Genomic DNA, 27,590 nt, shown 5'->3' on the forward strand with positions numbered 1-27,590 from the left:
CAAACATTCACGTTCAACATGTACATGAACGCATCAATAAACATGGAGTCACTCATTCTTCTTGCACCTGTAAAGTCTACTGGCCACATAAACTGCGCTCATCTTTGCACCTGCACCTGCACACCGAGCTGCTCTCAAATTGCACTGTCTGTATTCATATCTATAATCATATTTATAATAATGTTTACACTCTTCCTGTCATTACATATCCAAACGCACTGCGGACAGCAAAGTAGGAATTTCACTGTACAGGTAAACACGTTTGTACACTGTACATGTGATAAGAAACACTTTGAATCTTGAATACGTCTGCTCCATTCGGGGCCTCCAATCAAACGGTTTGGACTGTGGGAGGAACCGGGAGCAGAGAAGGCCCCCCCCCCCTTCCGCTGGGAATCCTGGGACCTTCTGGCTGTGAGGCTGAAGCTCTAACCCAGAAGTGGGCAATTAATTATCACAAGGGGCAAGGCGAGAAACCGACAATAACAGAAAAGCAACACACTCACGTGAGATGAACGGAATACGTGTTTTGACGTCGTCTGTGGAGCTTCTCAGTCGTCCAGGTCACGATGAACCCGTGTCGTAAATCTTATTGTAAAAGTCGCGACACCCCCCCCGTTAGCATGGCGGCCCCCTTCGACCTGCTTTCTGCCTGAACTCCTCCATTTCCACCACGAGCCACCATAACCTAGACCCACCAAGAACCCTGGGAACTCTCAACAGGTCACTAAAACCGAAGGGGGCTGAAGAAGTTCGAGTTCAGCTGCCGCAACTAAAGTGTTTTGCCATTCATGTTCCGATTGACCTGGGTTGAAAAAACGCCCGGCTCTTCTCTAACCGCTGTCCACTTTGCACCTTAAATGAAGAAGAATTCAATGTATAGTTTTCTGCACCACACTCTGCAAGTGCAACTCTTGGGATATTTCACCAGACTTTGCGCAGGCTTGAGACATTTCCTCCAGGAACTTACGCAGAGCGCATTACGCTTGCTTCCGTTCCTTCTGGAGGCAGCGCGTTGGGTTTGACTCCGCCGTGAAACACGGCCGAAGAACCCGGCAACAACATCCGAATTTGGATCCGCGAGTAAACTACCACTTCAAGGGGTGGGCTGCAAATTCCTGACGTGTCCCGACCCGTCGCCGTTCACGTAAACGCCCGCTGTCTCGAAAGCGGCGGGTCACAAGTGCCGCTGACTTTGGCGTTGAGCCCACAGCTGTTTTCTATCCTTTGGAAAAAAAAAACAAAAAACAATCACAAGTTCATATATTCATACATGTAACACTGCATTCCAGCAGCATGTAAAGTAATCTGGTGGTGGGTTGGGATACCTCTGAATGAACCTGGGGAGAAATGTGTAATACCTGTAATTAGATACAGGTCAAGAGTAGCGGCGTGCTTTCACAAGGTCACCACACTAAAAATACAGCCCTAATACGCAGCGGTAACCCGGCCTACAGTACTACAGTAACAAAATACAGTACGCTTCTCCTTCTGCCTCTGCAGGCTCCCCCAGCCATTCATACTGAGCCGGTCGTTTGGATAAATATGCCGCAGAGCACATGTCGGAGGGATAGAGAGCGCGGCGAGTGCGCGAGGTATTCTTAGCTCTGATGACGGAGCGGGACCGAGAGTCCATTCACGTCTCTAAATGGTGCCCTGGCTTCGCGACAGGGCCTGCGCGTCGCTGCCAGAAGGCTTCGGTTTCTGCCTTTCTTTCCAGAAAGTCAGCAGACGTCGGCGGATTTTAAATAAATGAGTTTAAAATAAAAAAAAATAAAATAAAGAAAGAAAAACCTGCGGGAGAAGACGGAGAGGTTTCCCCCGCAGGACTGACGAGGTTTTCTAAATGTCAGCCGTCGAATGATAAAGCCGGTACTGCTGAGGAGGAGCCAGAGGAAAGGTTGACTGGAGGAGGAACACATAAATCAGTCTGAACGGATAAATAAATCCATATTTATGATCAATACTCAAATGTAATCAATGCGGCACACTCGATTTTTCCATCAGCATGACTCGAAATATGATCCTGCATGTCCAAAGGATCACTGCGGGGCTTGAATGTTCATTACTTTTTAGGGGATTTCACACAAATGCAAATGATGGAGCTGTAACAAATCTTCCCGGCCGCAGGGTCCTGACCTGGACGGGGAGGAAAACGTATCTCCGCATTTTACATGAACGTCCCGTATTCTGTTTGATTCTTACAGCAGCTGCCCGTGGAGAGAGCAGTTCTACTCTGATACTTTTAATCTTTTAAAAGAATGTTTTTACAATCACTGCCTGGTTGCGCTCTTGTTAGATGACATTTGGTCAGAGTTGCTCTGCAAAGTTAAGATTTGAAAATGCCCAGATTGCTTGTTGCGTGTATGGTGTCAGCGTGAACCTTGATGGGAGCCGTCGGTTAGAGAGCAGATGTCCACCTCAGTGTGATATATATCTTCAAGAGAGAACATGATGACAAACGTCCGATGCGTCGAGGAAGTTCCGCCGGACGTGACAGCTCGGGCGACTGAAGGGGACAAGTCTCCGTGGGAAAAAATGTTTCAATCAAAGAGCATCTCTCCGAGGAGTCGCCGCTAACGGCTAGCAGTCGTCGTCTTCCAGGACGTCCCGGTGTTCCTCCCAGAAGCGTTCTCCGATGATGTCGCAGTGGTGGGGCGTCACCGCCCTCCTGCTGCGGGTCACAGCCGCCGTCTTCTCCTCTTCATTTGGCAACTTTAGCTGTTTGGTAACAGTTTCTTCTTGCTGAAAAAAAAAAAAAAAAAAAAAAAAAACAGAACCAAAAACTAGCTTGATTAAAAGCGAAAGATCCACGTTGACCATGTCGGGACGGGAGATCGAGATACTGAGGTTGAAGTTGAGGAAATAAACATCTTTCTCCACCCGAACGCGCAAATTATTACATGTTTACGGACTGGACATGAATGTAGCGGAAGGATATAAAAGTAACTCGGTTATTGTGGTGCTTCTCAAACCCTTCGAACAGCTGACCTTCTCCCAGATGAGTGTGGTGCCTTTCCTGTGGACGGCGGATTCGTTGTTGTAGTTGATGTCGAACTCGGAGAAAAGGATCTCGTTTTTGTCGGAGGCCAGCGTTCCCTGAGAAGGAACACAAGTGTTGCTGTTAAGCACCAAACCACCGTCTTCTGTGATGCATCTAACTCAAAGCTTGAATTGTAAATAAATCTATGATTATTTTTAAATGGGAAATCTGCTTTGAGGATGGTTTGTTTTTACAATTAGTGTTGAGCGAAGAGCGGCGTGGACCACTTCTGCCTTACAGCAAGAGGTTTCTGGTCAGAGAGGCCTTTCTGTGTGGAGTCTCCACATTCTCCCCGCGTCTGCGTGGGGTTCCTGCAGGTTCTCCGGTTTCCTCCCAGGGGCCAAAATCATGCAGGGGGTACATTGAAAGCCTCCAACCCCTTTGAGTCCCTTACTTCAGGAGTAACTAAAGTGACAGTAGGTCTGCATCCTATTCCTATCACTTGTACAGCTCTTAGATGGAAGGAGCTCTATAAATAAATTCATTATTATTTTTATTATCATCCGCACAACTCATCAGTTGTCATCACTCCATCTAGGTTTCCCCGAATATCCCGCTGAAGAATGAAGCAGCTGTGACGGTCTGAGGCTGCTCCCATAAATGGCGATGTTTTATGAGGTAGACGTCACCCCTGCTGCTCACTTGGAGGTACTGCAGCCCAATTTGGATTCTCTCCGGTGACAGTACACATAGAATCAGTGACGTCCGCTGAGGTTCAGCGCTGGTAAGTCACCAGCGCTGTTGAAAGAAGGCAGGAAAAGCAGAAAATTGTTTTTTTCGTGTACACCACGAAAAGAGCGAGTCTTCTGTCCCGTAGTCTGCAGCAAACCCTTTAGCTCTGGCAATTGGTCGTCCCTGAAAGTCCAATTTAGAAAATTGTCCAAGTTTGGATATGTCATCCTCCATTTTGAAAGTGAGGAGAGGAAAAAATAAATGGATGGCTGGTCTTGACTTGCTAACTCTCGCTTGCTGTCGCTGTACTCAGCAGCCGAGGAGTCGCAAGAAGAATCCCTGGAATCACGAGCGCCCCCTACCATGAGGCAGGAGAACTGCGCGCCTCACAAAAAGTGGCTCTTCGTGGCCGTTTTATGATCGCTCAGCACAAGAAACTAGTAACACACATACAGTTGTTGACAAAAAAAACACTACATTGGAAATGTAGTTAATATAGCAAAAGTGTTTCAACATTTCAATAGCGACATACAGAGACAGCAATACGGTCTTAGTGCAGAGCATGTCAGTAAATGTGAAAATCCAGCAATTTTGAATAAAACAGTTCAATGAAAAATAACTATATAGTGCAAATCACTGAGAAATATAACCATTTGAATATTTTTTTTAAACTTTTTTTTCCTATCCAAGATTGGCACGTGAGGCACGGCCTCTCCTGCCTCCCCTGACTGCACGTCACTGCATGGAATACACACTCTGCAAGCAAATGTGAGAAAGTCCCCTGGTCACCACACACAAATAATGGGCTGACTGATCCAACCTTGCTTCACAGGGGCGAACAATCTCATTTTGAAGTTTCCACATTGTGGGATAATAAAAGCAGCCAGGACCTCAAAATTGCTGATTCTAGAAATCGGCGGATTTATCGGTTTAAACATTTTCCTCGCTGTGCAATGAGCTGGTTGTTTACCTTCAAACGGTCCTCCGCCTGCTTAGTGGTGAGTCCTCCTCTCTGTACCAGCGTCCAAAACACCGTGTTGTACAAGTTATTGATGTGACCTGAAACGGGCAGCAGCATCAGTCGAGTCCGAAAACTTTATCGAGATGTTCTAGTTCAGGGGTCGACAATCTTTACCACTCAAAGAGCCATTTGGACCTGTTTCTCCTCCAAGAGCCACACAACTCTTTTGAAATTTTAAATAAATCAACAGTGTATAATGCTATTTTTTTTACTTTTATGCTATGAATAAACAACATATGTCTTGCTTTTTTTTTTAAATCAATGAACAACTGCGGAGAAAACGAAATGACATTTCTACTTGCAAAAAAACATTTTAAACTCTGAAAAGAACACGTTGTGTTGAAGGTTACTTCGAAGAAAAATACTCAATGTCTATTTGAGTCCTTCTTGTATTTATGAAATAAAAAAAAAAAAAAGCTGAACTTAAATGATCCATCGGCAGCAAACAAAAATGCCGTCCTCTCGCTGCGTGCTGTCATAACAGACGCGATATTAAGAGCGACAAAAATATCTTAACAACTTTTATTCCGATGTGACACGTTCGCCATAATCTTTAAATTTAAAATTACATTTTAAAAATGAACAAACTGCAATAAAATACATTTTAATTAAATACTAATTTCTTATTTTCAAAAGCCACAGGGAGCCGTATGAGAGGGATCAGAAAGCCACGCGTTGCCGACCCCTGACCTAGTTCTACTTACAATCTGTCTGCCGCCAGCTGAGATAGTCCCTGAGGTTGCGGTTGCTGGGATAGAGGACCACGCGTCCATCGAAGCCTGGGGGGTAAAGGAGCGGCTGCTCGCCGAAGAATTCCTTCCAGAAAAACACATATGACGACGAGAACTGCGAGGCCACGTGGGTCATCAGCTTACTGTCCAAGGGAGCAGAACGAGGGAAGAAGGTGAGACACGTAAAAAGACGCCAAGAACAAAATAGAAGATTTCAAAGCGTCAGTACCTCGCTCTCCTTTTGAACCAGGTGGAGGTCCTTTTGAAAACAAAACTGAACTCATCACTTTGACCGTATGCAACAATAATGTCCTCCAGCTCTTCCATGACGGATCTGGCACTCCGGGTCATCAGTCCGAGGGCTCTGTCGTCATTGGGCTTTGTGAACTTGTGCTGCTCTGCAAACCTGATGCAGAAAATTGGTGTCATTGTTGTCCTCATTTGGTTTTCTATTTTTACCCTTGCTGTTGTTTTTATTCTGTTATATATTTGTATCCTAGTTGTCATTTTGGCTACCCCAATTTTATCCTTGTTGTTGTTGTCATTCTAAGACAAGATTCAATTGTCACAGCAGCGCAGCAATAACAATATCAATACATATAAATATTTACAGAAGAGACATATAAATAGAAGAAACATGTGACGACAACAACAACAAGGATAAAAATAGACAGGAGAATAAGAACAAGAACAACTTTATTTATTCCAAAGGAAATTGTTGGGCCAGAGTTTCAACTAAACATAAAAATAATAAATAATGTCGGAAATTGCATACAAATACAAATAAAACTATAAAGTGTCAAAGTCAAGGCTATAAAGTGTTTTAAGGTCTTAAGTACAAAAACATAACTAGGATAAAAAATAACAGTTATCTATTTTTATCCTTCCTGTTGTTGTCACTTGTCTCTTCCATTGATATTTATTTTCATATTTATTGATATTATTATTGCTGCCCTGCTGTGACAAACGACTTTCCCCGATGGGGATCAAAAAAGTATTATCTTATCTTATCTGAAATGACATCTCTCCTCTGCGCTCGGAACATCTACTCGCCGACCTGTCCAGCCAAAACGGTGAACTTACCTGTGAAAGTTGCGTCCATCCAGCCTCACCACGATGTAGCAGTTTCTGAGACAGGTGTCGTCGGTTTCAAAATTGCGGACGTACTCGAACTTGCTTTTTGCCATGTTTACAGAGCAGGAAAACAAACGGAGCAGCGGCTTGAAAACACAGGAGCGGCAAACTCCTCGGAACCTGCTCGGCTCTCGGATCAGCATGAGGCTCCACCAGGATCACAATAACAACAACAACAACAACAACGACGACTGATGCTCGCTCATGTTTTAGTCACAGCGTGTTTTTTCGAAAAACGTCGCAAAATGACTTTTCTTTTTCTGAATCTGTCAAATCAACAGAGCGAAAAAGCAACGTTACATGTGAATTCCAGCTATTTGTAGCGCTAGTTGCGTGTAGCGGATCTGTCCAAATGGATACTTTATAAAAAAGACGCAAAAACAGTTTTTGTTAACTAGCAAACTCGTTGCAAAGGGTGTATAAAATATAATTAGAATAGAATTTAAAGTTTACGCTTGATTGTCCCATTCATTCAGCCGGTGGTCGCCGTGTGTGTGTTCCGGCGTGGCTGTTCCGTCACTAAACTCGTACTGATACAAACAACCGTCAATGTCAAAGGTTCCGGGCTACACGTTACACTACATTCGACTTAACAGAGATTTTTTTTAATTTATTCTAAAAAAAGCATCAAGTGAATAAATAACAAAATAAATAATAAAGTAAATGTTACATACATCACGGTGAGTGGATGGATACATCACGGTGAGTGAGGGTCCCACTCTCCACTGCCCCTTCCCTGAAAATAGCTGTGTAAACACATTTGGCAGTGAAACATTGTGTTACTTGTAGTAAACTACGTTTTGTCAGTGTATGTCAAAATTACATACAGTTTTTTTTACAACTATTATAGGTAATGTGTTGAAAATAAAGAAATGAAAGTACCTGTAATGGGACATAAAACCATTTAAATCTTTGCAATTAATGACAAAAAATTGTGCTAAAATGCTACACATCTGCATGGGATTGAATAAATAAATAAATGACAAATCAAACCTAAAAACTGTGTGGCACTGGGGTCAGCACTTCTGTCTCACAGCAAGAAGGTTCCTGGTTGGATTTCTGTGTCTTTATGTTCCTCCAGTATCTGCATGGGTTTTCCTCCAGATGCAGGAGGTTCATTGGAGGCCCTAAATTGTCCAACCTGTGAATGACAGGGTAAATGGGTGTGTATCTATACAGTGGGGCAAAAAAGTATTTAGTCAGCCACCAATGTGCAAGTTCTCCCACTTAAAAAGGTGATAGAGGCCTGTCATTTTCACCATAGGTACACTTCAACTATGAGACACAGAATGTGAAAAAAAATCCAGAAAATGACATAGTCTGATTTTTAAAGATCTTATTAGCAAATTATGGTGGAAAATAAGTATTTTGTCAAGAACAAAGGTTAATCTCAATATTTTCTTATATACGCTTTGTTGGCAATAACAGAGATCAAATGTTTCTGTAAGTCTTCACGAGGTTTTCCCACACTGTTGCTGGTATTTTGACTCATTCCTCCATGCAGATCTCCTCTAGAGCAGTGATGTTTTGAGGCTGACTAAATACTTTTTCCCCACCGTATGTGGGGCCCTGCGATGAACTGGTGACTGGCGAACTCCAGCTATCGCTGAAGAACAGCTGGGATAGGCTCCAACCTCCCTGTAACCCTGACTGCAGGATAAGCAATATAGATGATGAATGAATAAATCATGAATGCAATTCAAGACATCTGTGGAGGTTGCCATTTATCCAGGTGATGGTTGATTATTGATTTTCTTCCCTTGAAACGTCTAAAAGGGAAGAAAATCAAGTCCAGTTGCTACGAGAAAGAAGATTTTGACAAGAAAGACATTTACAAAAGCCAAGGTATACTTAACTTTTCTTCTCACATCAATAGCAACCTTATTGTGGTCAGAATTGTTAGATTAAAAAACTTGTAATTTTTTTTTTTACATTTTAATGTGTAACGTAATGATACTATCGATATGTTTTTTTCGTCTTTTCCCTCCTACAGGAATGATAATTTCACAGTAACGTTCAAGGCCTTTGTGTTATTTGTACCACAGCGACATCGTGTGGAGGTTTATGAAAATTACATGATGTCTGACCCGTTATTACATTATACATACATTAATAAAGTGGTTCATTCATTCACTTTCAAATTGAATGCTAAAAACCATTACGTTGGAATTGCTCAAACAGAGAGCTCCATTACCGCAGCAACTATTCCAGAATCATTTGTTCCACTGAGTGGTGCGGTTCACTTCTCTGCTGCTCACTCATATTTGGGTCTTTCAGAGGTCAGAGGTCACATTTGTTTACTTTCACGCTGAGCAGACCGTGATAAGAAGAAATAAAATACAAGTGAAAGTAACCCCTTTCGAAGAAGCTGATTGGTTGATTGGTGAACAGTAGACCCGACCCGAAGGCTATCCCGACGCCTGTGATTGGTTATTTAATAGGAAAAGGCAAGCTCGCCTTTCAGTGAGTCGAGTGCTGATTGGTTAAACAGTACATCCATCTCATTGCTAGCATGCTATGAACGGGTGGTTAGCTGTTGTCCATGTTCGGCTGATACACTCATACAAGTAACTTCCGTACGGGTTCTTCGAGACCGAAACAAAAGTTTCACCGGGTTGGTCGAAACAATGGAGGAGAAGGAGAGGGAGCGAAAGGACGGTAAAGACGCGACTTGTCGTCCACCGCCATCGCCTCCGCCGCCCGGGGCGGACGCAGACACTGACGACGACGCCGCCGCCAGAACCGACGTCTGCTCCGAGAGGTTCGACCCGCTACTGGCCCTTTACTCCCCCACAGTGTCCATCCCCTTCCCCAATATCAAGTGCTTCAACAACGTCGCGGAGTACGAGGGCTTCCTGAAGGGCGGCCGCGGCCGGGCGAAGCCCGAGAACGTGGAGAGGCGGCGACAGAAGGCGATGAAGGGAGCGGCGGACCCGGAGCGGATAGAGAGGCTCAAGAGACTCGTGGTGAAGAAGCCGGAGTCAGAGGAGGAGGAGGGAAACAGCGCCACCCCGCGGCCGAGGAGGGAAAGGACGCACAAAAATGTCCTGACCAGGATGGCCCGTAGGTTCAGACCCTGCAGCCCCTGCTCTCCCTCCAGTCCATATTCACTCTGAAAAAACTTGTTTCTCCTCTTCCACAAAAGCACAACCACGTTTCAGGATTATCCTCTGTCACAGTGTCGGCACACAGAGAGGATAATCGACTAGTTTTAATTAGTAGGAGCATCGACAAGCTGTGGTTTTAATCTTCTTGCAGCTGCTGGTCAGAAGAGCAATTACAAAATGTTTTAAATTGTATGGATTCGGCATGTCTGATCACCCAGGAAGAGTGCTTGAGATTTCTAACTTCCAGTTGGTAGGGTTTACGTAGATTGCAACAGGGCTCACATATGTTTCAAGTTCAAACCAGCTATCGTTCCTTTAAATCATTGAAAGGCTGTGCTGAGCTGATGCCTGACTTTTTTTTTCTGTCTGCAGTGAGCAAAGGCAGTCCTTTGGGAGAGCTCTACCGCTGTGTGGAGGAGAGGATAAGGGTCAAAGTTCACATCAGAACCTTTAAGGGACTGAGGGGTGTGTGTACGGGCTTCGTCGTGGCTTTCGACAAGTTCTGGAACATGGTGAGCTCCTGATCTCCAAAAAGGACTGTGACAATGAATGATTGAGAAATGTATCTTTTGAGATCGTTTAGTTGAGTGCTATCATGAGTTTTAAATCAACATCCACATAAAACGGACTCACGAAACCTGTCAGGGAAATGTGAACACAGCCGGTTTGCTGACGGGCCATAACTGTCTTTCCAGGCCTGCGTGACCTTATCAGTACAGCAGCGTTGCAGATCTACGAGTGAAAGGCCTATGCAGCGCCTGTCCTCTTTATATCAAGAGTAAAAACGTAAGGGAGCAACAAAACATCTCCTAATCCCCTCTCCGCTCTCCCATCAGGCAATGGTGGATGTGGACGAGACGTACAGACAGCCCCTTCTCGGCGAGGCGTTCTACCACGAGAAGCCTCTCACCATATCCCGGGTACGGGCAACGTTTGATTAAACTGTGTCTTGATACATTGTCAATGGGATTATTACTGTTGGTCCGTCACAAACCCGCCTTTCATATGCCGTGATTTGATTTCATGCTGCCCGTGTCGGTCCCCTTGCGGAGGAGTTGCTCTGCGTGTTGCACGCAGCTCCCCATGTAATAAGTCACCGCCGCCGTCTGCCCGGTTCCACCGCTCCCCGCATTATTAAAAACAAACTAATCCGGTGTCAGAAATATTGATAATGACTGTCACCCAGTTTTGTCGAGATGCTCTTCCCTTTTCTCCGCAGCCAGAGGAGCAGTCCGCGTGTTGTCTTTTTAATAAGTCTCACGTTAACTGGAAGCAGATGAAAAGAAGAATATTAATTTACTGACATTTAATACTTTTAAAATGACAGTTGCTAATGTTAAGAGTACACGTGTAATGTCGCATAGCTGCTTTGAAAGGACTGGAATGGCAAACCCTAAAAGTGACTGCAAAATACAAATAATTCCATGTTGATATTGCAATGATTTCAAGTTTTCCAGTTTATGAGGGAGTTATTTGTTTGGGTCCTTGTTGCGTTTTCACTAATGCGGCTGGAATCTTTGCGCAGCTGTTCGAGAAGCTGAAGCTGCAGGAGAGCTCGGGCGTATCGGACACCAACCAGGGAGAAGCAACCAAGCAGCTGCACGGAGACCAAAAAGTCTCCACACAAAGCCAATGCGCTCGGCCTACGGGGAAAACCGGGGACAGGAAACCCGAGTCTGAGCGGTCCGACAACGTGGCAGCAAAACAGGGCAAGCACGAAGTAGCGGGGAAGCAGCGGGAAAAAGAGGAATGTCAGCAAAAAGACAGCAGGGCGTACAGCAAGGTCCGCACTCGCCATATCCGCCAACTCTTCATCCGCGGTGAGAATATTATCCTGGTCAACCCACAGCCACTCTGACGGTTCTGGACGGCCACCAGAGTTCTCCATGTGAAATCTGTAAAAGAACTGCCGGACACCAGTGTTAGTGAGGGAAAGACAGGATTGTTGTATCACATTGATATGAACGTTTTAATTCTGCTCATCCTCTATTGAGGAATAAAATCTTTCCGTAAATGTTATTGTGTTGATTTCCTTGCAGCCCAGACAATCAGATTTTTCTCAGGAACCGCCAATGTTTTGGTTCTCTCCCAGAAGGTGGCAGCACAGCCCAAGTGCCTGCTGCGAGGCGGCGGCGGCTGTCGTCCCCAGAGCTTGTCCCTTTATGTTGCTTTTCTGGTTAGTTTGAACAGGAATGACAGCGCAGTCTCAGCGGACTTCATAAATGCATTATGAATTATTGAGTTTGTGAAGCTAGAGATTGCAGATGGCACTCAAAAGCTGTCATTTGTCTTGACGTTTCAGATTGCTTTTACTCTTTAATGGGCACATTACCCATAAAAGCACAATTTACTGCATCTCATGGAAGTTGTAAAGATGCTTTTCTTCTTTTTAAATGGCAGATTACTTTTGGATGATGAGTGTCACAGACTGATTGTTTAATTTCTGCATTCTTCACCGGACTCGAGTTAAAGTTGCGGCATCTTGGTTTCAATTTTACCCGTCGACGGCAGACGGTTTAACTGACCTGCTTTTTGTTTTATATATGAATGTGTGTTTGCGTGCGTGTCCTAAATAAGAAAGCCTCTGGTCAATAGCAGAGCTGTGTTCAAACCATACTATTACATTAATGCATCAGAATATTAGTGAGCACACTCCACTGTTCCTCTCCAGAGAGCGAAAATGGGGTCAATTGTTTAATGTAAGGTGTGTGTGAGAAGTGGTTTGTTCCAGTTAACTTAGATGACAGAAGAACGGTGGCAAAGTCACATTTAGATTAAACAGAGCACTTGCAGCTGTATGAAACAAGTCAACAGCGATGCACATTTAAGAATATTAAGCACAGCAGCTAATACAAGGTGCAGCCTTATTAGTTTGATTTCAATGTTGTTATAAAAGGCCTTTGTTTAATAAATCCAAGTCAAGAAACTTAAAGTAATTTCAAAGCCGAGTCAAATGGCAGCGCTTTTGCTGCTCAAAGCGATTTTGAACGGGGCTAATGACACAACACACCAAATAACACACACCATTAAGAAATTTCAATCAACTGTTTAATGTTGTAGATAAAGAATCTTGATGTGTAAATTAAATCAAAATGGAAATAATGCAAAATGATTATTCTGGCATTTGCATATCCTAGTGTTAACAGTAACAATCCCACCATACAGAAGCTCAAAATAGAAGTAGAAAACAAAATGCATCAAACAATCTACTGATATTATAGAAAAACAGCAACTGGTTTTGGTCATTTTGATGTTTGAGACTCCAATGCAAGGCTACTCTTGTCAGTTTGGGAAGAGGGAAAAGCACAGGTGGAATTCTCTCGGGGTGGCAAAAAAATCCAGTGCCATCTCTGGTCAGTGAATTATGCGATCACAAAAAGAAAGGAAAAAAAGTCAGTCAACCAGATAAACATTGCAACCAACATGATAACGGTCAGGGGGGAGACCGTCACCAGGCACTTGAACACTGGAAGAGCAGACCATTGCACATCTAACAGATCAGATAGGCACCACTGGAGGGGATTGTTCAGCGTGGACTGCAAACCGCACTCCCGACAGGTCAAAGTGCTTCCATTCACGCAAGATTCTGTACCTGATTATGCAGAACACGCAGTCAAGATGGAGAGCGAGGAGGAACTGGTCACAGGGGCGAAAGCACGACAGATAAACGCGTGATGCTATCTCCGCAGACGGCACCCACGCTTGAGGTGCTGAAAGATGTTGAGCTCAATATGAGTGGAAGTCATACAACAGATAATGTGAGATAATTACACACTAGCATCTGATATCAAAGACGGTTCACTTGGCTCGAGGCATAAGTACAACTGTATTTGTACGAGGTGGAAGCTCTGTGCCGGAAGCACTCCTCAACACTGCTCAGTCACACTGTCTGCTTCACCGAAGGGAACTGGGGAGAAAGGCAAAGGGCTTTCAGGCACTCTGTTGTGATTAAAAACCCCACAATCCTTGACGAGGCTTTTTCTAACTAATGATTATCTCATCTTGATGCAAATAGATTATAGCTTTTCTTGATATATATATATTTATATATAATGTATACTGACAAAAAAACAATAAATGATGGTCTTTTACGGGAAAACCTCCACATTTTAATCAACAGATTGAACTTTAAACACTCAATTGACTACTGGAGCACAGACAGGCCCGGGCCGGAGTGTGTGGGCCCGCTGGAAGGCGTCACTGTGCTTCAATAAGAGTCTCAAAGCGCATCAGATTTGGTCTGTGTGATAGCGCTTCACATTTGCACTGCCTTTCATGTAGGTTCTTCATAAATGGTCTGAGAGGAGTAGATTTCTATCTACAGGCCTAAGGGAGCGTGCGGACACATAAGAAGTAACCTGACATTCTTAAATATACATTAGGAAGTTAAAATGGCTGATCATGTTATTCAAAGTCATTCAGTGAAGTTAGAGAAGGCATCTCAAAAAATGATGCAGCTACTGATATATAATGTATATATATTTTGCTATTCTGGTGACTTTATTTGATTGGAGTTATAAAAGCGAATCCCCTGACATTCTCGGTAGAGTACACTTCTTTCTCCATAGACTGTTAATTAAACAAGGCACACAATTAACTGTGTCTCTGTCTGACCAACACCTGAGACCAGACTGATCATTGGTTCAAACACACACACGCACACTTGCACACACACACACATACACACACACACACACGCAGTCATTTAGATCCGTTGCACGACACAGAATTAATTTTAAAAATAAGGAGATTGCAGAGTGTTGACATTACGGTAATCGACATTATTCAAGTACTCTTTGTTTGCAGCTCATAACAATCCTTCACCAAAGGATGTAGAGAGATACGGAACCTCTCCTCCGAATAACATTTGCTGTCCAGCACCTTCACTTCCCAAAGTTCCCAAAGTCAGCAAAGGCATCGTGTTTGGGCTGTTGGACCATTCCAGGGTTCATTCCCATTCCCATTCCCATTCCCATTCCTCCAGGCATACCCATGGCGATACCTCCCTGTGACATCCCCATGTTCATGCCCATTCCCATCATGCCCTGGTTGGGGGCCATCCCCATCCCCATCCCGGCACCGGGGTGCATCATTAGATTTACAGGTGGTCTGACAGCAGTGGTTCCCAGGCTCATGGTGGAAAATCCTTGGGAAAGCATGCTGGGATTCGGCTGGTTGCCTAGAAAGAAAAAGGACAAAGTTAAGCAATCACAGTAGGACTGCTTTGGATTTAAAATGCACCCTAATACAGAAATGGAACATCTACACATTTGCATTGATTTAAATGACCCCTGTGTGTCTTTAAATGGCCCCGATGATCTACACTCGTCCAGGACAAATCAGTACCATCACATATTAGTTTGGCTCTCATGGATATTGTGTTTCTTTTATTGTATTTCTGATGCTACAGCAGCTGCTCACCGGGCCGTGTGGTGAGTAAAGGCCCTGAATTCTCCATCACCACGGGCTTAATCAAAGGTAATGCGTTTATCATTTTATACCATCATTTTGTAAGAGAAAATTGGGAACAAAGTCTACATTTACCAGCAGACTATCTGTCCTGCACCTTTGTAATTACTTGCAGAAACCGTTCGAGAACATAAGAAAGTAATTGATAATCAATCTGGTTTAGGAATGGATATTGTTGCAGGTGTGACAGCCTGTTTCAGTTGCCAAAGATTTCTACTAGTGTTTCTGCACTTGTTTTAAAGGTTTTTAAAACGGCATGAATTCAAACAACAGTTCAGTCCCTCTAATCACCCCCCCCAGAGATCTCACTTAATATGCAGCTTCCTCCAACACAACTAACCTAGCTAATCCGCAGATTTCAATCATCTACAACCTTTGGCTGGTGTGGATAAGAAGACTGATTGAATTTCAATTTGTGTTCCTGTACATTCCACTGCATTAGAAAAAGGCCAGTTGCAAAAAAAAGAGAAAAAGGTGTTGAAATGTGTTTTGAGTGCAGGTAAGTAAAACAAAATATCCTTGCTAAAATTTTGCACCGAATTGAACTAGTTTGTAATGTTTTCGCGTTTCTTTGCTTCGGTCTTCGTGGCGTCATCGAGTAACCAAATGTTAATAGACATCTTCAAATTCCTCAGGGTGTCACAATTACAAAATGTTTGGATAGTGTAATTACACAACTCCAATATATGCAACTGGCTCAATTCTATTCTATTTTATGTGGCATTTCCTTGAATATTTGATTGCTTTATATCATATTTGAATGGCATGAAGCTTTAGAGCAGCAGTCCCCAACCTTTTTTTGTACCGGGAACCAGTTTTATGCATGAAAAGGTTTCCGCACGGGGGTTCAAATAATGAAAACTGGGTGTGGAAGGAGGGACCTGCTCGTAACCCTCACCTTGCTGGAGGGTGTTGAGGCTGGGCTGGCTCGTCTTGGGGGCCTGCATGCCCGGGCCCAGGAAGTCAAGGCTGATGTTAACAGAGTGATCTGACCAGGTGGACGGGAGGGATGCTTTGGCTGCAGCACCCTGAGAAGCCCCGACCTGCTGAACAGGCTGGAGGGGCTGCGAAGGCTGTGGGTGTAGAGGATTTGCCATGTTCTGCAGGGGCTGACGAGGACAAAAACAGGGAGCCAGTGGAAACCAATGTGTGAGGACATCACAGTAATAAGGTAACAACATACAAACCTTCTCATTAAACCACACAATGAAGAGATATAATATCAGCTGCTATGTTTACCTGACCCACTTAACCCTGAAACCGCCAGCGTATCGCTCTGAACTCGTGGAAACATTTCTTTTGGAACAGAATGACTAAAAGGGAGTGGTGGGTATCTCACTTTGTTTAGATAGGTCACCAACCTTTTAACGTGGAAACACAGTAAACATCCACAAGGTTTTGTTTGGGTTTTTAGCGCATTTCGATCTCAAACCCAATTCCTTTCATTGTGTGTGTCAGGAACAGGAGGAGATGGCAGTCTCTGGGGGAGATGAGCATCTGGCAAGGCGGCATGTTAACCCTCTACCATCATGCTTTTCATCTGTATTCAGTCATATAAGGACTGTCTTGACTGCACAGACAAACTGAATGTGACAAAAATCCATACTTTACCAGAGTAAAAAAAAAAACATTTGCATGCCTCTAAAAAAATGCATGAGCAAAGCAGTAGATATTTAATCGTGAGTCTAATGAATATATGTAAATATACAACTGCACACACACACACACCAAATTCATTATATCTAGTACTGTTTATTTTCAGCACATTAAAATGTGCTTACTATAATTTGATGAAAGCAAGTGAGAATGCCAAAATCTGCCAGTTGCCCCGGGCAACTTGCTGCCACATCATTATTAATACTGACACTGGCTTTTTTTTTTTTATTTGTTATGGAAATAATTAATGACTGGTGGAGGCAAAAGAGCTTTAAGTAGCTACATGTTCACCTTCTTGATATGTTTCTCATGCATTTTCTAGGCACACAACATCCCCCCAGGCGACAATGCTCGATACAGCTGACTACAGGAGCTGGTTTTGTCCAAGCAGCTTCATACCGTTCAGTTGGAACGCAGCTGGGATCAATTTCATACAGACCATACCTGTATTGTAACAAGAATGGGACCGGCTCTCATTGTCTGGCTGTTTTAGGTGTAACCTGAGTAAAATTGCCGTGCTCATATCTGTTCCAATCTACGCATGTTTGATTAAATTGTACCGAATAAGGCCTGATGGAAAAACATCCATCGTCCCGTTATTAATGCAAAAGTTTGAGCTTGTACAGTTAAAAAAGATTCGAATTAATAGTACCCCACTACATAAGGGATCTAAGCTTGAAACCTGCCACAATCACATTGAACAAGTACGGCTCACTCACCCACTCTGCACTAAAAATGACAAGACATCTCTTTTTAAAACATTTTTCTTTCAATACTGCCTATTCAACACCCATTTGAAAAAGGTAGTATCAACTTCAAATATCAGTGCTCCAATTTATACAGCAAGCTTTTCCCCAACAGATTGTCTGCATGAAAATGTAATGTCATGAAATGATATCGATAACTAAATTATTGAAAAGTGTGTGTTTGTTCATGAGAGCGATCACGCATACCTGTGACATAGACTGGGGCAGGACTGTGGTGCTCATGCTCTGTGTGCTGCTCATGCTAATGTTAAGGCTCTGGGAAGATGTGAGAGACTGAGTTGGCCCCATTAAGTCAAACAGGTCTGCCGAAGCAGAACTGGAGCCTGGAGATGACACCGGGACTGGGGCGGGGGCAGCGGCGTGACCTGCCGCCATGGGTCCAAAAAGGTCATTTCCACTGGTATCGACAGCCTGAGCCGATGCCGGCATTTGACCTCCAGGGAAGGCGTTCCACTCACCAAAGTCTCCGTTGCTGCTGGACCCTATAGCCGCTGCAACGTTATAGACGGACATTATGTGTCATCTGAAGTGTTATAGTGCAAAATCAAAATTGCCAAAATGAGACTTTCACTTAAAAATCTGAACCCTTCAAAGACTGAAACAGCTGAATGAGGATATTCTCACTGACCACTAGTGCCACATTTTAAAATTTCATTGAACTGGTTCCTGTTTCGTTCTCTCCGTCTGTCTATCTGTCCGTCTGTCTGTCTCGTTGTCTCTTTCAGAATCCTCAACTTCTTCTACCCCCTCCAACTTCTTCCTCTGTCCCTGTCTCCTTGTCATCCATAACAGGAGTTGATGTGTGTCTGTTCTTGTTATGCAGAGCAGGTAGCAGGCTCCATATGGCCAGAGCTCCCTCCCAGCATCCCTTTGAATATTCTAGCAGTATGGCTGCAACAGCCAGCACACACATGCACACACTTAAAAAAAAAAAAAAAAAAAAGAGTCGTGAAACCTACCAGATCCTGAAGAAAGGCCGACAGAAGCAGCGGGCGAGGAGAAGTCAGCAAATCCTGCGATCAAGTCTGCCATGAAAAATGGATTTAAACATGTCAACTTCAGACAAGTGTTCCAGATGTTATACTACCATAGTTAGCATTCCTTCATTGGTAGAAGAGTAGCAGTGTGAGCAGGGGAAGGGGCAGAGGAGGGGAAGACCAAACATATGTTCAATTCTCCCACCCTCTCCATTCACCAGGGACTACTCCAAAGACATCTGGTGCACTTAGTTCCTATACATCAATTCCCTTCCCCGGCTGTACCCAAAATGCAAAGGGTGGACAGGCAGCTTTGCACTGGAATGGCATACAAAGTCAAATCTCCTCATCACCGCCCTTGTTTGCAACACCATGCACAACTCAAGAAAAAAAGAATGCACAAGTAGACATTTTAATCAACATCCTGTCTTTGTGCTCAGATACAGTTGAAGTGACTCTCTACTTTCTACTGAAACCAGGAAAATGTAATGAACACAACAGTTGATTATGGTTGTCAGTTAAAAGCTAGGAAAGCTGGAAAACACATGTTGACGAAGTATCTTGCTTTCTCCTCCCTAACATACCTGAGGCAGGTTGCTGACTTGGTGCTGAATCCACCATTAGTAGATCAACTAAGCCGGAACTCGAGGGCTGAGGGGCTGCTGACTCAGGCTAGTTCAGAGAAAACACAGAGAAAATTAGGACAAATCATAAACTGGACCTCCACCCATATCAGGTACTTGTGAATATTTACCTGTTTGGTAGTGGCGACTGGGCTGCTGTCTCCTGTGTACTGTGCTGCTGCACCCAAGTCCACTTTCCTGGATGGGACCCCTCCTCTTTTGCGTGTGGCCGTGGTTTCTGTTGCTTGGACTATGTGGACGCTTTTAGTGGTAACAGTCTCTTCATCATCTTTGAAGTCTTTACCAGATTTGCCATTGTGAGATGGGTGCCCTCTATCCTCATCATTGTCGCTGGGGGGAAAAAGGAAGAAAACAATTTTCTGAGAATCCAGTAAACATTTCCATGGAAATATCATTATCTGGGAGCGAGACAAAACCTGGATTCTTTCTCCAGTCTTGTGGGATAGGAATCACTAAATATTGTTTTAATGATAGGATATTTAGATGTAAATACACGACAATTCCCAATCAAAAAATTGAATTCTGTTTGAGAACACCTGTAGATTTTGTCATTAATTAAGGTCAAACTAATTGTGTCTGTTTGCATTTATAATGTAAATACTATCTGCAATGTTCTGACGTTAGTCCTGTATGACAAATGAGACTCATTATTGTGTTGATGATGGTTTCAAGCTTCCGAGCTTCTTTTTCAGGGAATATTATGTGGTGTGTCTTTCTGAAAATGTTATGTAGATCAATTCGGAATTCACATGAGTGACTGAAAACAACATCAGAATAATTTTCAATCTCAACACTATTTGGAAGCCGTAGACTTTTACATCTGTATTAAACAAAAAAGTGGGAAATTGTGTTGAAAGGGTCATAAAACAATACTCAACATCTTACTTGTGAGTGATCACCCTTCACGCTGTTTGATCACAGAGTTTAACTGCTTGAAATAAGATATTACCCATTTTTCATCTGCCCTCCGCTGTTCAAAAGGATAAAGCAACAAAGCAGCTGCAGGAGAGGGTTTTAAGATTCAGCTTTAGTCTACCATCCCGCTTCTGTGTCAACACTGTTTTCTGGTACTTTACATCAACAAGGAACTCATTAAACCCATCACTTCTGAAATTGAAAATCTGCACAAAGCAAAATAACTGTCTTATTGTACTTAAGATAACACGGTGAGCAACGATAGTAACATTATTAAAATACGAGTGACGTTGCTGTGTCATGTGCAGTTGAATGTTTGTTTATTAATTCATTTAAGCAAGTTGTAATTTGGAGATTAAGTGGCTTGAAGAAAGCCGCTTACAATTAATCACTCTGTTGAAAGTGAATTGGTGATTGCCCACTGAGTCAGAACTTCTACCGGATATAGAACAATACTAACGGCAACAAAAACAAAACAGCAAATGGAGAAAAACAAACAACAGCGTCCATAATTACAGAGTACACATGATTATTCAATTGAATCTCCCTTTACAAAGAGGTAAACTAATTCAAAGATGTGAATTTGGATGTGTTGGTATTGACACCTACCTAAACCGGTCTGGTGAGTCATCCCTTTCCTTCTTTCTGAACCGGCTGATGGTATCGTCAATGGTGCTGCCGATTTTGTCGCTGATTTCTCCCAGCTTCTCACTGAAGGGGAATTGGCCTTTATTCCTCTCCCAGTCATCATCCCACCTTCCACGGCCTTCGCTGGAGTCATACCTGTCCCCAGCTGGAGGGTCGGAAATGAAAGCAGAAGGATTAGGCAAGAATCAGGTCGGGAACAGAGTGTAAGATTCAAGATTCAAAGTGTTTATTGTAGCATGCACAGTGTTGAAATGTGTTTCCCTGCCTTGAAGGGGTTGCAGGTATTTTGGATTACTTGCTTGTGTGTGGACTTACAGTAACTTCTGTATCCCATACTATCAGATGACACGCCGATGTATTTATCTTTGTTTTTCTTTGCCTTTTTCCTTTCTTCTCTCAGTCTGTCATCATCCTGGATGAATTCCACCATCTCTTTCACCTTCTGACGCACATTCATCCCTTGGTCTTTTCCATTCTCATCTACGAACAAAGATGCAGAAATAAATTCTATTATACGGTGAAATAGAAATATTAAAGATGATCTCTGGGTATTCCTTGTCTAATTATCTTGACAAACACTCACAGACTAAACACAATAAATAGAAAAATCTATGCGGGAAATGCTAAATGTTCCTGCTCATAAACAGCACACATGGTTAAGATTAATGAAAGGTTAAGGACTCTCATTCTTTCTGTATGTGGCGTGTGTTTGTGTGTGTGTGTGTGTGTGTGGTTTAAGGATTTGTGGCATAAGCAGTGCTTATGGCCTTAATTATGGCTCACACTGAAGCTTTTGTTAATTAACATTCTGCCTAGAGAGCACCTCATCTAATCAAAGCAGAACTTGAAAATCAAAGTGATAATGGACCTAGTGCAGAAAAAAAGATTGCATAACCAAAACATCAGAGCGAGACCTTACCTACAAAGTGGTAGCTTTCTAATGATCGCAGGTCATAGAGATGTTCTCTGGCACTGGTGACAACCCTCTCTGATCCATTCCTGATTAAATGGGCTAGCAGGAGCAGGGACTGCAAGAATTGGCAACACACGATAGTTAAAAAGGGGCGATTACATTTCGATTTGTCCCTGGTAATCCTATTTGACTCATCGTGACGTCTTCAAGTGTGCTTCATCTAAATACCAGTAGGTTTCAGGGATTCTATTAGTACAAGACTTTGTTCCCACACTGCATGCTGAATATGCGAGGACTTTATTTGTTAGTATTCGTTCTAAAAGTGACAGACAGGCTTAACATCCTGCTTGATACTCAGAAATTACTGCTCATAGTTATGGGATGTGGACAGACCTTGTAGACCCTCCTCCAGTTCTTCTTGTCCCTCAGCATGCGAGCCCACAGCATGTTCATCACCTCTGGGAACTGCTCATACATAAAGGTTGCTCTAAACAGACAAAATCATAAAGGACAATAATTATAAATAGAATGAACTTGTTACATTTACAAGTGACATTGCACCAAATAATCTACAGGTTATAACTAAAATCCAGTGTTGGGTAACCTTGGCATAATTAGGCTACTATCACTCTTAACTTGCAGTTCTATCTTGAGAACTGCTAAAAATTTGAGCACAAATTTTGCCTGAGGCCTGTTGCCTCAAAGTTTTACATGCAGCTCATAGACCCATGCAGCGTATGACTGAACGGATGTGTTATGCTAAAACACTAATGAAGAAACAGTTTCACTGATTAATAACTTAAGAATTTCTATTTTGAGATTTCAAATAATATTTATTAGTTTCCCTTTAGAAGAAAAAGGAAGAAATGCTCAGTTATTACCATCTAAACTATTCACTTTCTGGTGACCAGAAACAAGCTGTCAAATATGGATTAGTCCAAAAATGAATTATGACTAAACCAGACAGGTCCCTATCTGTTCTCATACTGCAAACAGTTCTTAAGGCAAAGTTACCGAGCTTTAAGGTAGCATATTTCTGATATTTTGTTTGAATTACAGGAGATGTGTTTTTTTTACCTTGAAATTTCACTCATTATCTGTCCAGATGGTCCCCAGGGGTCATCATTCGTGGCCTCTCTGACTTTTGACTCCACCTCTGAGTAGTTCATCACAACGTTGGTTCTACAGTGACAAAAATACAAAAATACACTCTATATGTGAGACTGTACTTCTTAAAACCTGTCCTCATGAAATAATTGCAAAGTAAAGAATTACTTTAAAGCATCATTATTCAAAATATGAAGACCCTTAAACTGTCATACATGATATGTATACTTGTTACAGCCACACCCATACATTTGCTCTTTCACCCTTCAGTGGGAATGATGGAACAATAGGCTAAACTTGTATGAGGGGTTTGGATCCAGCTCATAGTCAAAACCAAAAACAAGGATCTTCACACGGGAATGCAAATGTCTGTTCAAAATAAACACATAATACCTGATGGCAGAAAAGGCCCTAACAGGAACCAATGCCAGCGTGGTTTGTGTAAGCACCTGCCCGGTGATATTCAAAGCGATTAACTGGTTTACACTTCTATGGAAAATTTTCACAGGATGAGGCAATTTAAAATGATTTAGAATGCAGACATTCATAAAAAAATAAAATAAAGGGTTGCCGGGAAAAACTACAAACTTGCTAAATTCATCCAGCCACGTACTCTGTTATATAAGGTATTTGAGACGAGTAAAACTGTTCTCTGTGTACAATTTATGACCACTTGCCTATGCTTAAAATCAATGTGGCCTGGATGATTTATATTAAGTACCAGCCACACATGCTCATTGCGAGTGTGTTTACACGTAGCTGAAAGGTCGAATTCGGTCAAGTAGCGAGCCCCAGCTCACCGTTGGTGTTTGATATGTAAGCACAATAGCTCAAAACACATTAGGAACCACTTGGAAAGGGAAAATTCTGATTCAACACACAACCTTACAATATCCTTTGCTTGTGCAAAGTTCACTTCATTTTGTCAGTCATTCCCGTCTACCATGTAAGTGACAGAAATAAATAAAGGACCACAAGTTCTTCTCAGGATACATTTTGATCCGTCAGGTCTGGGCACAGTTCAAATATTTACAGATTGTATGGGTGCAACACATCAAGAGGCCTATCTCTCCACGGCAAAACTTCCCTACAGGTTTACAATCAGGAAAAGAAACTCATTAAAATCATAATTAATTAAATTCAGTGTATATAATTGAATAGCAATATTTGAATAGTGCCAACATTTTTCTCAGGGGGATTAGCTGGTTGCCCCCCCCCCACTGCTGGCAGCTCAATATTATTGAGGAAACCTCGGAAAAATAATTTGCTGATCGAATCGGCTTTCAAAGAACTATTCCTTTCTGTGTGATATGGCGTTATAGCAAAGAAAACCACTATGCTTACTTTAATGTATATGACAAAAGCTTAATGTTTTAGGGGAACAGACAGAACCATGTCAAGTGTTTTAGCTATCTATTCAGTTTGACAAAAACATGCTACCACTGGTTCAGTATTTTTTTTTAAATGTCTTCATGCAGACAATCATCTTAGGAGAGAAAACAAATTTAACACCCAATCGTTTAGGCAGATGTGAGTATGATGAATTACAAGATATTGTTTTAAAAACTGTTGGTGCATGTATCAATTATTTTCTCCTTTTTAAATCATCTGTGTGATACAATGTCTTATATGACGTAGCCATTACTTTACCTGCAGTGAGCATGAGAAACAGTTTGAAAAGGGAAGAATATGCTTTAAAGTTGTTTTCTGTACCTGAAATAACTGCTGTGCTAATTTTCTACTGGCAAGCCATTGCTGTACTCATTTAAACATATTCAGTGTTTTCAGTCTTGCCTTCAATAACACACTTATTTCCAAGTTTTGGTTTTATATTTAATCGTATTAAACATTTTCATTATGATGACAGCCTGGACGTGCTGAAAATTTAGAACACAAACATGCCATGAATTTCCACCCCAAATATTGGCAGTCTCCTTGAGTTACTATACATACAAATGGGTTTACCAGACTATGGGGAGGGGGGTTATTTTTCCTCCAGATAAGTAATTGTTTATCATATTCTCAACAAGAAGGATTCATCCCTCCAATACAGCTCGAGTCACTTGAAGAATCTATGCCAGGGTGCGCTGAGGCTCAAATCATGTCGCGGAGCAAAGTGAGGTAAACATCAAAATCCTCACATCTTCCAATCCTCACTCACCATTGCCACATCAGCAACAAAATGCACAGGGCCTGAAAGAGCAGCATTGATTTGATGGTAGGCTGAAGAGGAACACCCCTTCTGTGGCACTGAGGAAAGATTGTGTTACCACTTTAAGCTGCAGGATATGGTTTCCACTCTGAAAACATGGTGTTCTTTGTCAAACTAAATTATTTTAACATTACCATGGGGCATTCTTGTCTGGCTGAAAACAATCTAAAATATTTGTGGAGCTTGTTGCAAAGTTTTGGATCAGACTTTATTAAGAGAGGATGTTAAAATTTTCAACTTTTCTGTCCATACTTCATTTAGACATACAGGACGACGATTCTTGTTCGCACGACTGATAGAACATAAGAGGAAACGGTGTGGTGGTGCAACACCTTATCTATGCACAGTGCTAGCTGCTGTTTATGATATTACAGAGATAAAAAGGAAGTTGCGATACTTCTTTCTCAGAAGACAACTACACTTTGTTGCTTGATTACTGCAGTGCACCAATTTGCACCTCAACCCTATTACTCTTATTCTTGACATGTGCCATTTTAATATTAGGCTACGGTAATAAAATCAGTTTATCGTACAACCTGGTGATTACAATACCGTATAGGGCGGTTTACTATTACGGCCTGAAAATGCAGTTGCTCCTCTTCCTTAAAAAAAAAAAAAAAATGAAGGGGAACTTAGGAGAATCTTTTGGAAAATATTTGTCCTCCAAACAACTGCCTTGTCATTTCTGTCCAATACATCTCGTGACTAATCAGCTTGATAAGGGGTAATAAAATATATATCCCAAATATCTAGGGATTGAACTTGTGCCTATCAATGAACTATTTCAACCATGATTTACTTCAACTGCCATCCCAATGCTCACAATATTTCCATTCACTGATTAGGATTCAAATGTGAATCTATATTCTTTTCTTGTTTGCTTTATTACCTTTGTACTAATTTATATGTGAGTACTGAAACAGATTTACTGTACACACATCTAATATCATACTGAGACGCGAAATGTTCAGAAGAAATGCACTTATATATAGTGGATGCAAACCAAGCCCTTTCCATTCATAGCAAAAGTAAACATTGGACCGTCCCTTTTCGGCGTAGCCATTAATTATAGTATTTCTTTACACAAGATCAGTGTGAATGATTAAGTATGTAAAGGTTGATCAAAGGTGATCCAAAATCAGGGTGACAGGTTATATTTAATATTTACTATTTGATATTTTTAAAACATTTCTTCCCTCCTGTTTGTTTCTCCTCTTTGGTCAAAGTAATCTAGAATTGATTGTCACACAGGCAGAAAAAAAAACTCTGCAGGACTGCATTTTGTATCGAACACGGAAGAAATTACTAACCATTTTAATGCCTACAGTAACACTTGCCTGTTATTTTGGTGTTTGGTTAAACAATTACTGCTGGCTATATTAAATAACGCCTTTCTTTGGTTAAATACAACTTTCTGTTTATAAATTCAATATATTCAGCGCTGGGATATCGACAAACAAGTTGAACAATGTAAAAGTAAACATTTGCAGTTATTTATCTTGGCTTTTTTTTTCAACCTGAACAAAAAACTTTACACCGCACAATTTCCAGTCTAATCCATCTCGCGTAAAGTTAGTCAAGTTTCACTCGTTGTCCGTTAACGCTTTACTAAAAGCTACAGAGACAGCAACTATCGTTAAGAAAATGCTATTTTTCACGAAAAAATGAAGCATAAACGCAATTCAACGTGTGTCATAGACGAAAGCGATTAACGAAAACAACATTCCACGCTAAATATTCGACCGCGAAGCTGTCAAACTAGCTTAACTGGCGAGCCATGTCGGCTAGCAGCTACCTAGCCCGACAGGCTAGGCAATTAGCTTGTTGCTAAGAGTTAGCGTGACCTGTTGGAGAAGACGAACAAACGACCAAAACGATTAATTACGTTATAAAGCGATGGCCGCTATCCCACATCAAAAATATAACATAATGAAGTAGTATTTACAGACGAGAGACATGTGAATCGACAGTAGCACCCAAGCTAGCTAACTTGTTTGAGTGACGTGACGTCAAAGTTTCTGATACGTGTCTCTTTGAAACAGGTAAACTCCACAAACAGAACACGGAATAAGCGGAACGAAGTTGGATAATACTCACGCTTTGTCAACCAACTCCCTAACCTTCCACATATTAAGCATCTTGGCTCTGGGGGGGGGGGATAACCTCTTTTTTGTTGTTTTTTTCCTTTTGCCTCGGTAAACGATTTACGCGAGACGAACACCCACGGCAAACCCTGTACTATAAAAAGTAAACTCTTCTTCACCTCTCTCAAGACAGGAGGCGCAAACGCACCACTGGGCGCACGGGGGGGAAGCGCACGGGAAGTTTCCCTGTGACGTCATCAAAGTGTTCGCGAAGCATAATTGGAGTTGTAGTTTTTTTTTTCCTCCTACAACTTGTTGAACTACGAAAACTCCCGTGGACGTTTTATTTAATTATTATTATTATCTAAAAAAAAATAAAAATAAATATATATATATATATATATATATATATATATATATATATATATATATATAAATATATATATATATTTGTTTATTATATTTGTGTATATTGTTAATAGTATTTGTA

General features: G+C 42.0%; 3 protein-coding genes and 1 long non-coding RNA gene across 4 annotated transcripts; 1 reads left to right on the top strand and 3 right to left on the bottom strand.

Annotated features, from left to right (window-relative positions):
• Positions 1-1,939: 1,939 nt before the first annotated feature.
• On the bottom strand, positions 1,940-7,301 carry thg1l (tRNA-histidine guanylyltransferase 1-like). The gene is made up of 6 exons (XM_086178790.1): positions 6,551-7,301; positions 5,697-5,873; positions 5,441-5,610; positions 4,686-4,774; positions 2,992-3,099; positions 1,940-2,745 (listed from the first exon to the last, which is right to left on the bottom strand). The coding sequence occupies exons 1-6, from the start codon at positions 6,742-6,744 to the stop codon at positions 2,584-2,586; spliced, it is 900 nt and encodes a 299-aa protein (XP_086034916.1). The 5' UTR covers positions 6,745-7,301; the 3' UTR covers positions 1,940-2,583.
• Positions 7,302-7,316: 15 nt separating this feature from the next.
• Positions 7,317-11,193, bottom strand: LOC147215865 (uncharacterized). Its single transcript, XR_015104182.1, has 3 exons — positions 10,891-11,193; positions 7,595-7,742; positions 7,317-7,347 (listed from the first exon to the last, which is right to left on the bottom strand). It is a non-coding gene; the product is annotated as an uncharacterized LOC147215865 (long non-coding RNA).
• lsm11 (LSM11, U7 small nuclear RNA associated) lies at positions 9,123-11,965 on the top strand. The gene is made up of 4 exons (XM_086178789.1): positions 9,123-9,664; positions 10,081-10,220; positions 10,545-10,628; positions 11,234-11,965. The coding sequence occupies exons 1-4, from the start codon at positions 9,229-9,231 to the stop codon at positions 11,564-11,566; spliced, it is 993 nt and encodes a 330-aa protein (XP_086034915.1). The 5' UTR covers positions 9,123-9,228; the 3' UTR covers positions 11,567-11,965.
• Positions 11,966-12,735: 770 nt separating this feature from the next.
• clint1a (clathrin interactor 1a) lies at positions 12,736-27,253 on the bottom strand. The gene is made up of 12 exons (XM_086178732.1): positions 27,114-27,253; positions 22,775-22,879; positions 22,091-22,184; positions 21,704-21,812; positions 21,100-21,264; positions 20,746-20,929; positions 19,332-19,551; positions 19,162-19,249; positions 18,560-18,625; positions 17,787-18,091; positions 16,076-16,286; positions 12,736-14,887 (listed from the first exon to the last, which is right to left on the bottom strand). The coding sequence occupies exons 1-12, from the start codon at positions 27,152-27,154 to the stop codon at positions 14,592-14,594; spliced, it is 1,884 nt and encodes a 627-aa protein (XP_086034858.1). The 5' UTR covers positions 27,155-27,253; the 3' UTR covers positions 12,736-14,591.
• Positions 27,254-27,590: the final 337 nt, after the last annotated feature.

Source organism: Fistularia commersonii, chromosome 31 (assembly GCF_037954325.1).
Source record: "Fistularia commersonii isolate RoL2024-O1a breed Wild chromosome 31, RoL_Fcom_v1.0, whole genome shotgun sequence".
NCBI classification, from domain to species: domain Eukaryota; kingdom Metazoa; phylum Chordata; class Actinopteri; order Syngnathiformes; family Fistulariidae; genus Fistularia; species Fistularia commersonii.

Coding starts and splice junctions, on each gene's coding strand:
- thg1l (XM_086178790.1), bottom strand. CDS start 6,744: ATGCTGATCCGAGAGCCGAGCAGGTTCCGAGGAGTTTGCCGCTCCTGT. Junction 5,874..6,550: donor GATGGACGCAACTTTCACAG/GTAAGTTCACCG, acceptor TTTCTGCATCAG/GTTTGCAGAGCAGCACAAGT. Junction 4,775..5,440: donor CAGCTGGCGGCAGACAGATT/GTAAGTAGAACT, acceptor TGCCCGTTTCAG/GTCACATCAATAACTTGTAC.
- lsm11 (XM_086178789.1), top strand. CDS start 9,229: ATGGAGGAGAAGGAGAGGGAGCGAAAGGACGGTAAAGACGCGACTTGT. Junction 9,665..10,080: donor TGTCCTGACCAGGATGGCCC/GTAGGTTCAGAC, acceptor TTCTGTCTGCAG/TGAGCAAAGGCAGTCCTTTG. Junction 10,629..11,233: donor AGCCTCTCACCATATCCCGG/GTACGGGCAACG, acceptor ATCTTTGCGCAG/CTGTTCGAGAAGCTGAAGCT.
- clint1a (XM_086178732.1), bottom strand. CDS start 27,154: ATGCTTAATATGTGGAAGGTTAGGGAGTTGGTTGACAAAGC. Junction 20,930..21,099: donor TATGGGATACAGAAGTTACT/GTAAGTCCACAC, acceptor CCGACCCTCCAG/CTGGGGACAGGTATGACTCC. Junction 18,626..19,161: donor AAGTCAGCAACCTGCCTCAG/GTATGTTAGGGA, acceptor TTTTCATGGCAG/ACTTGATCGCAGGATTTGCT.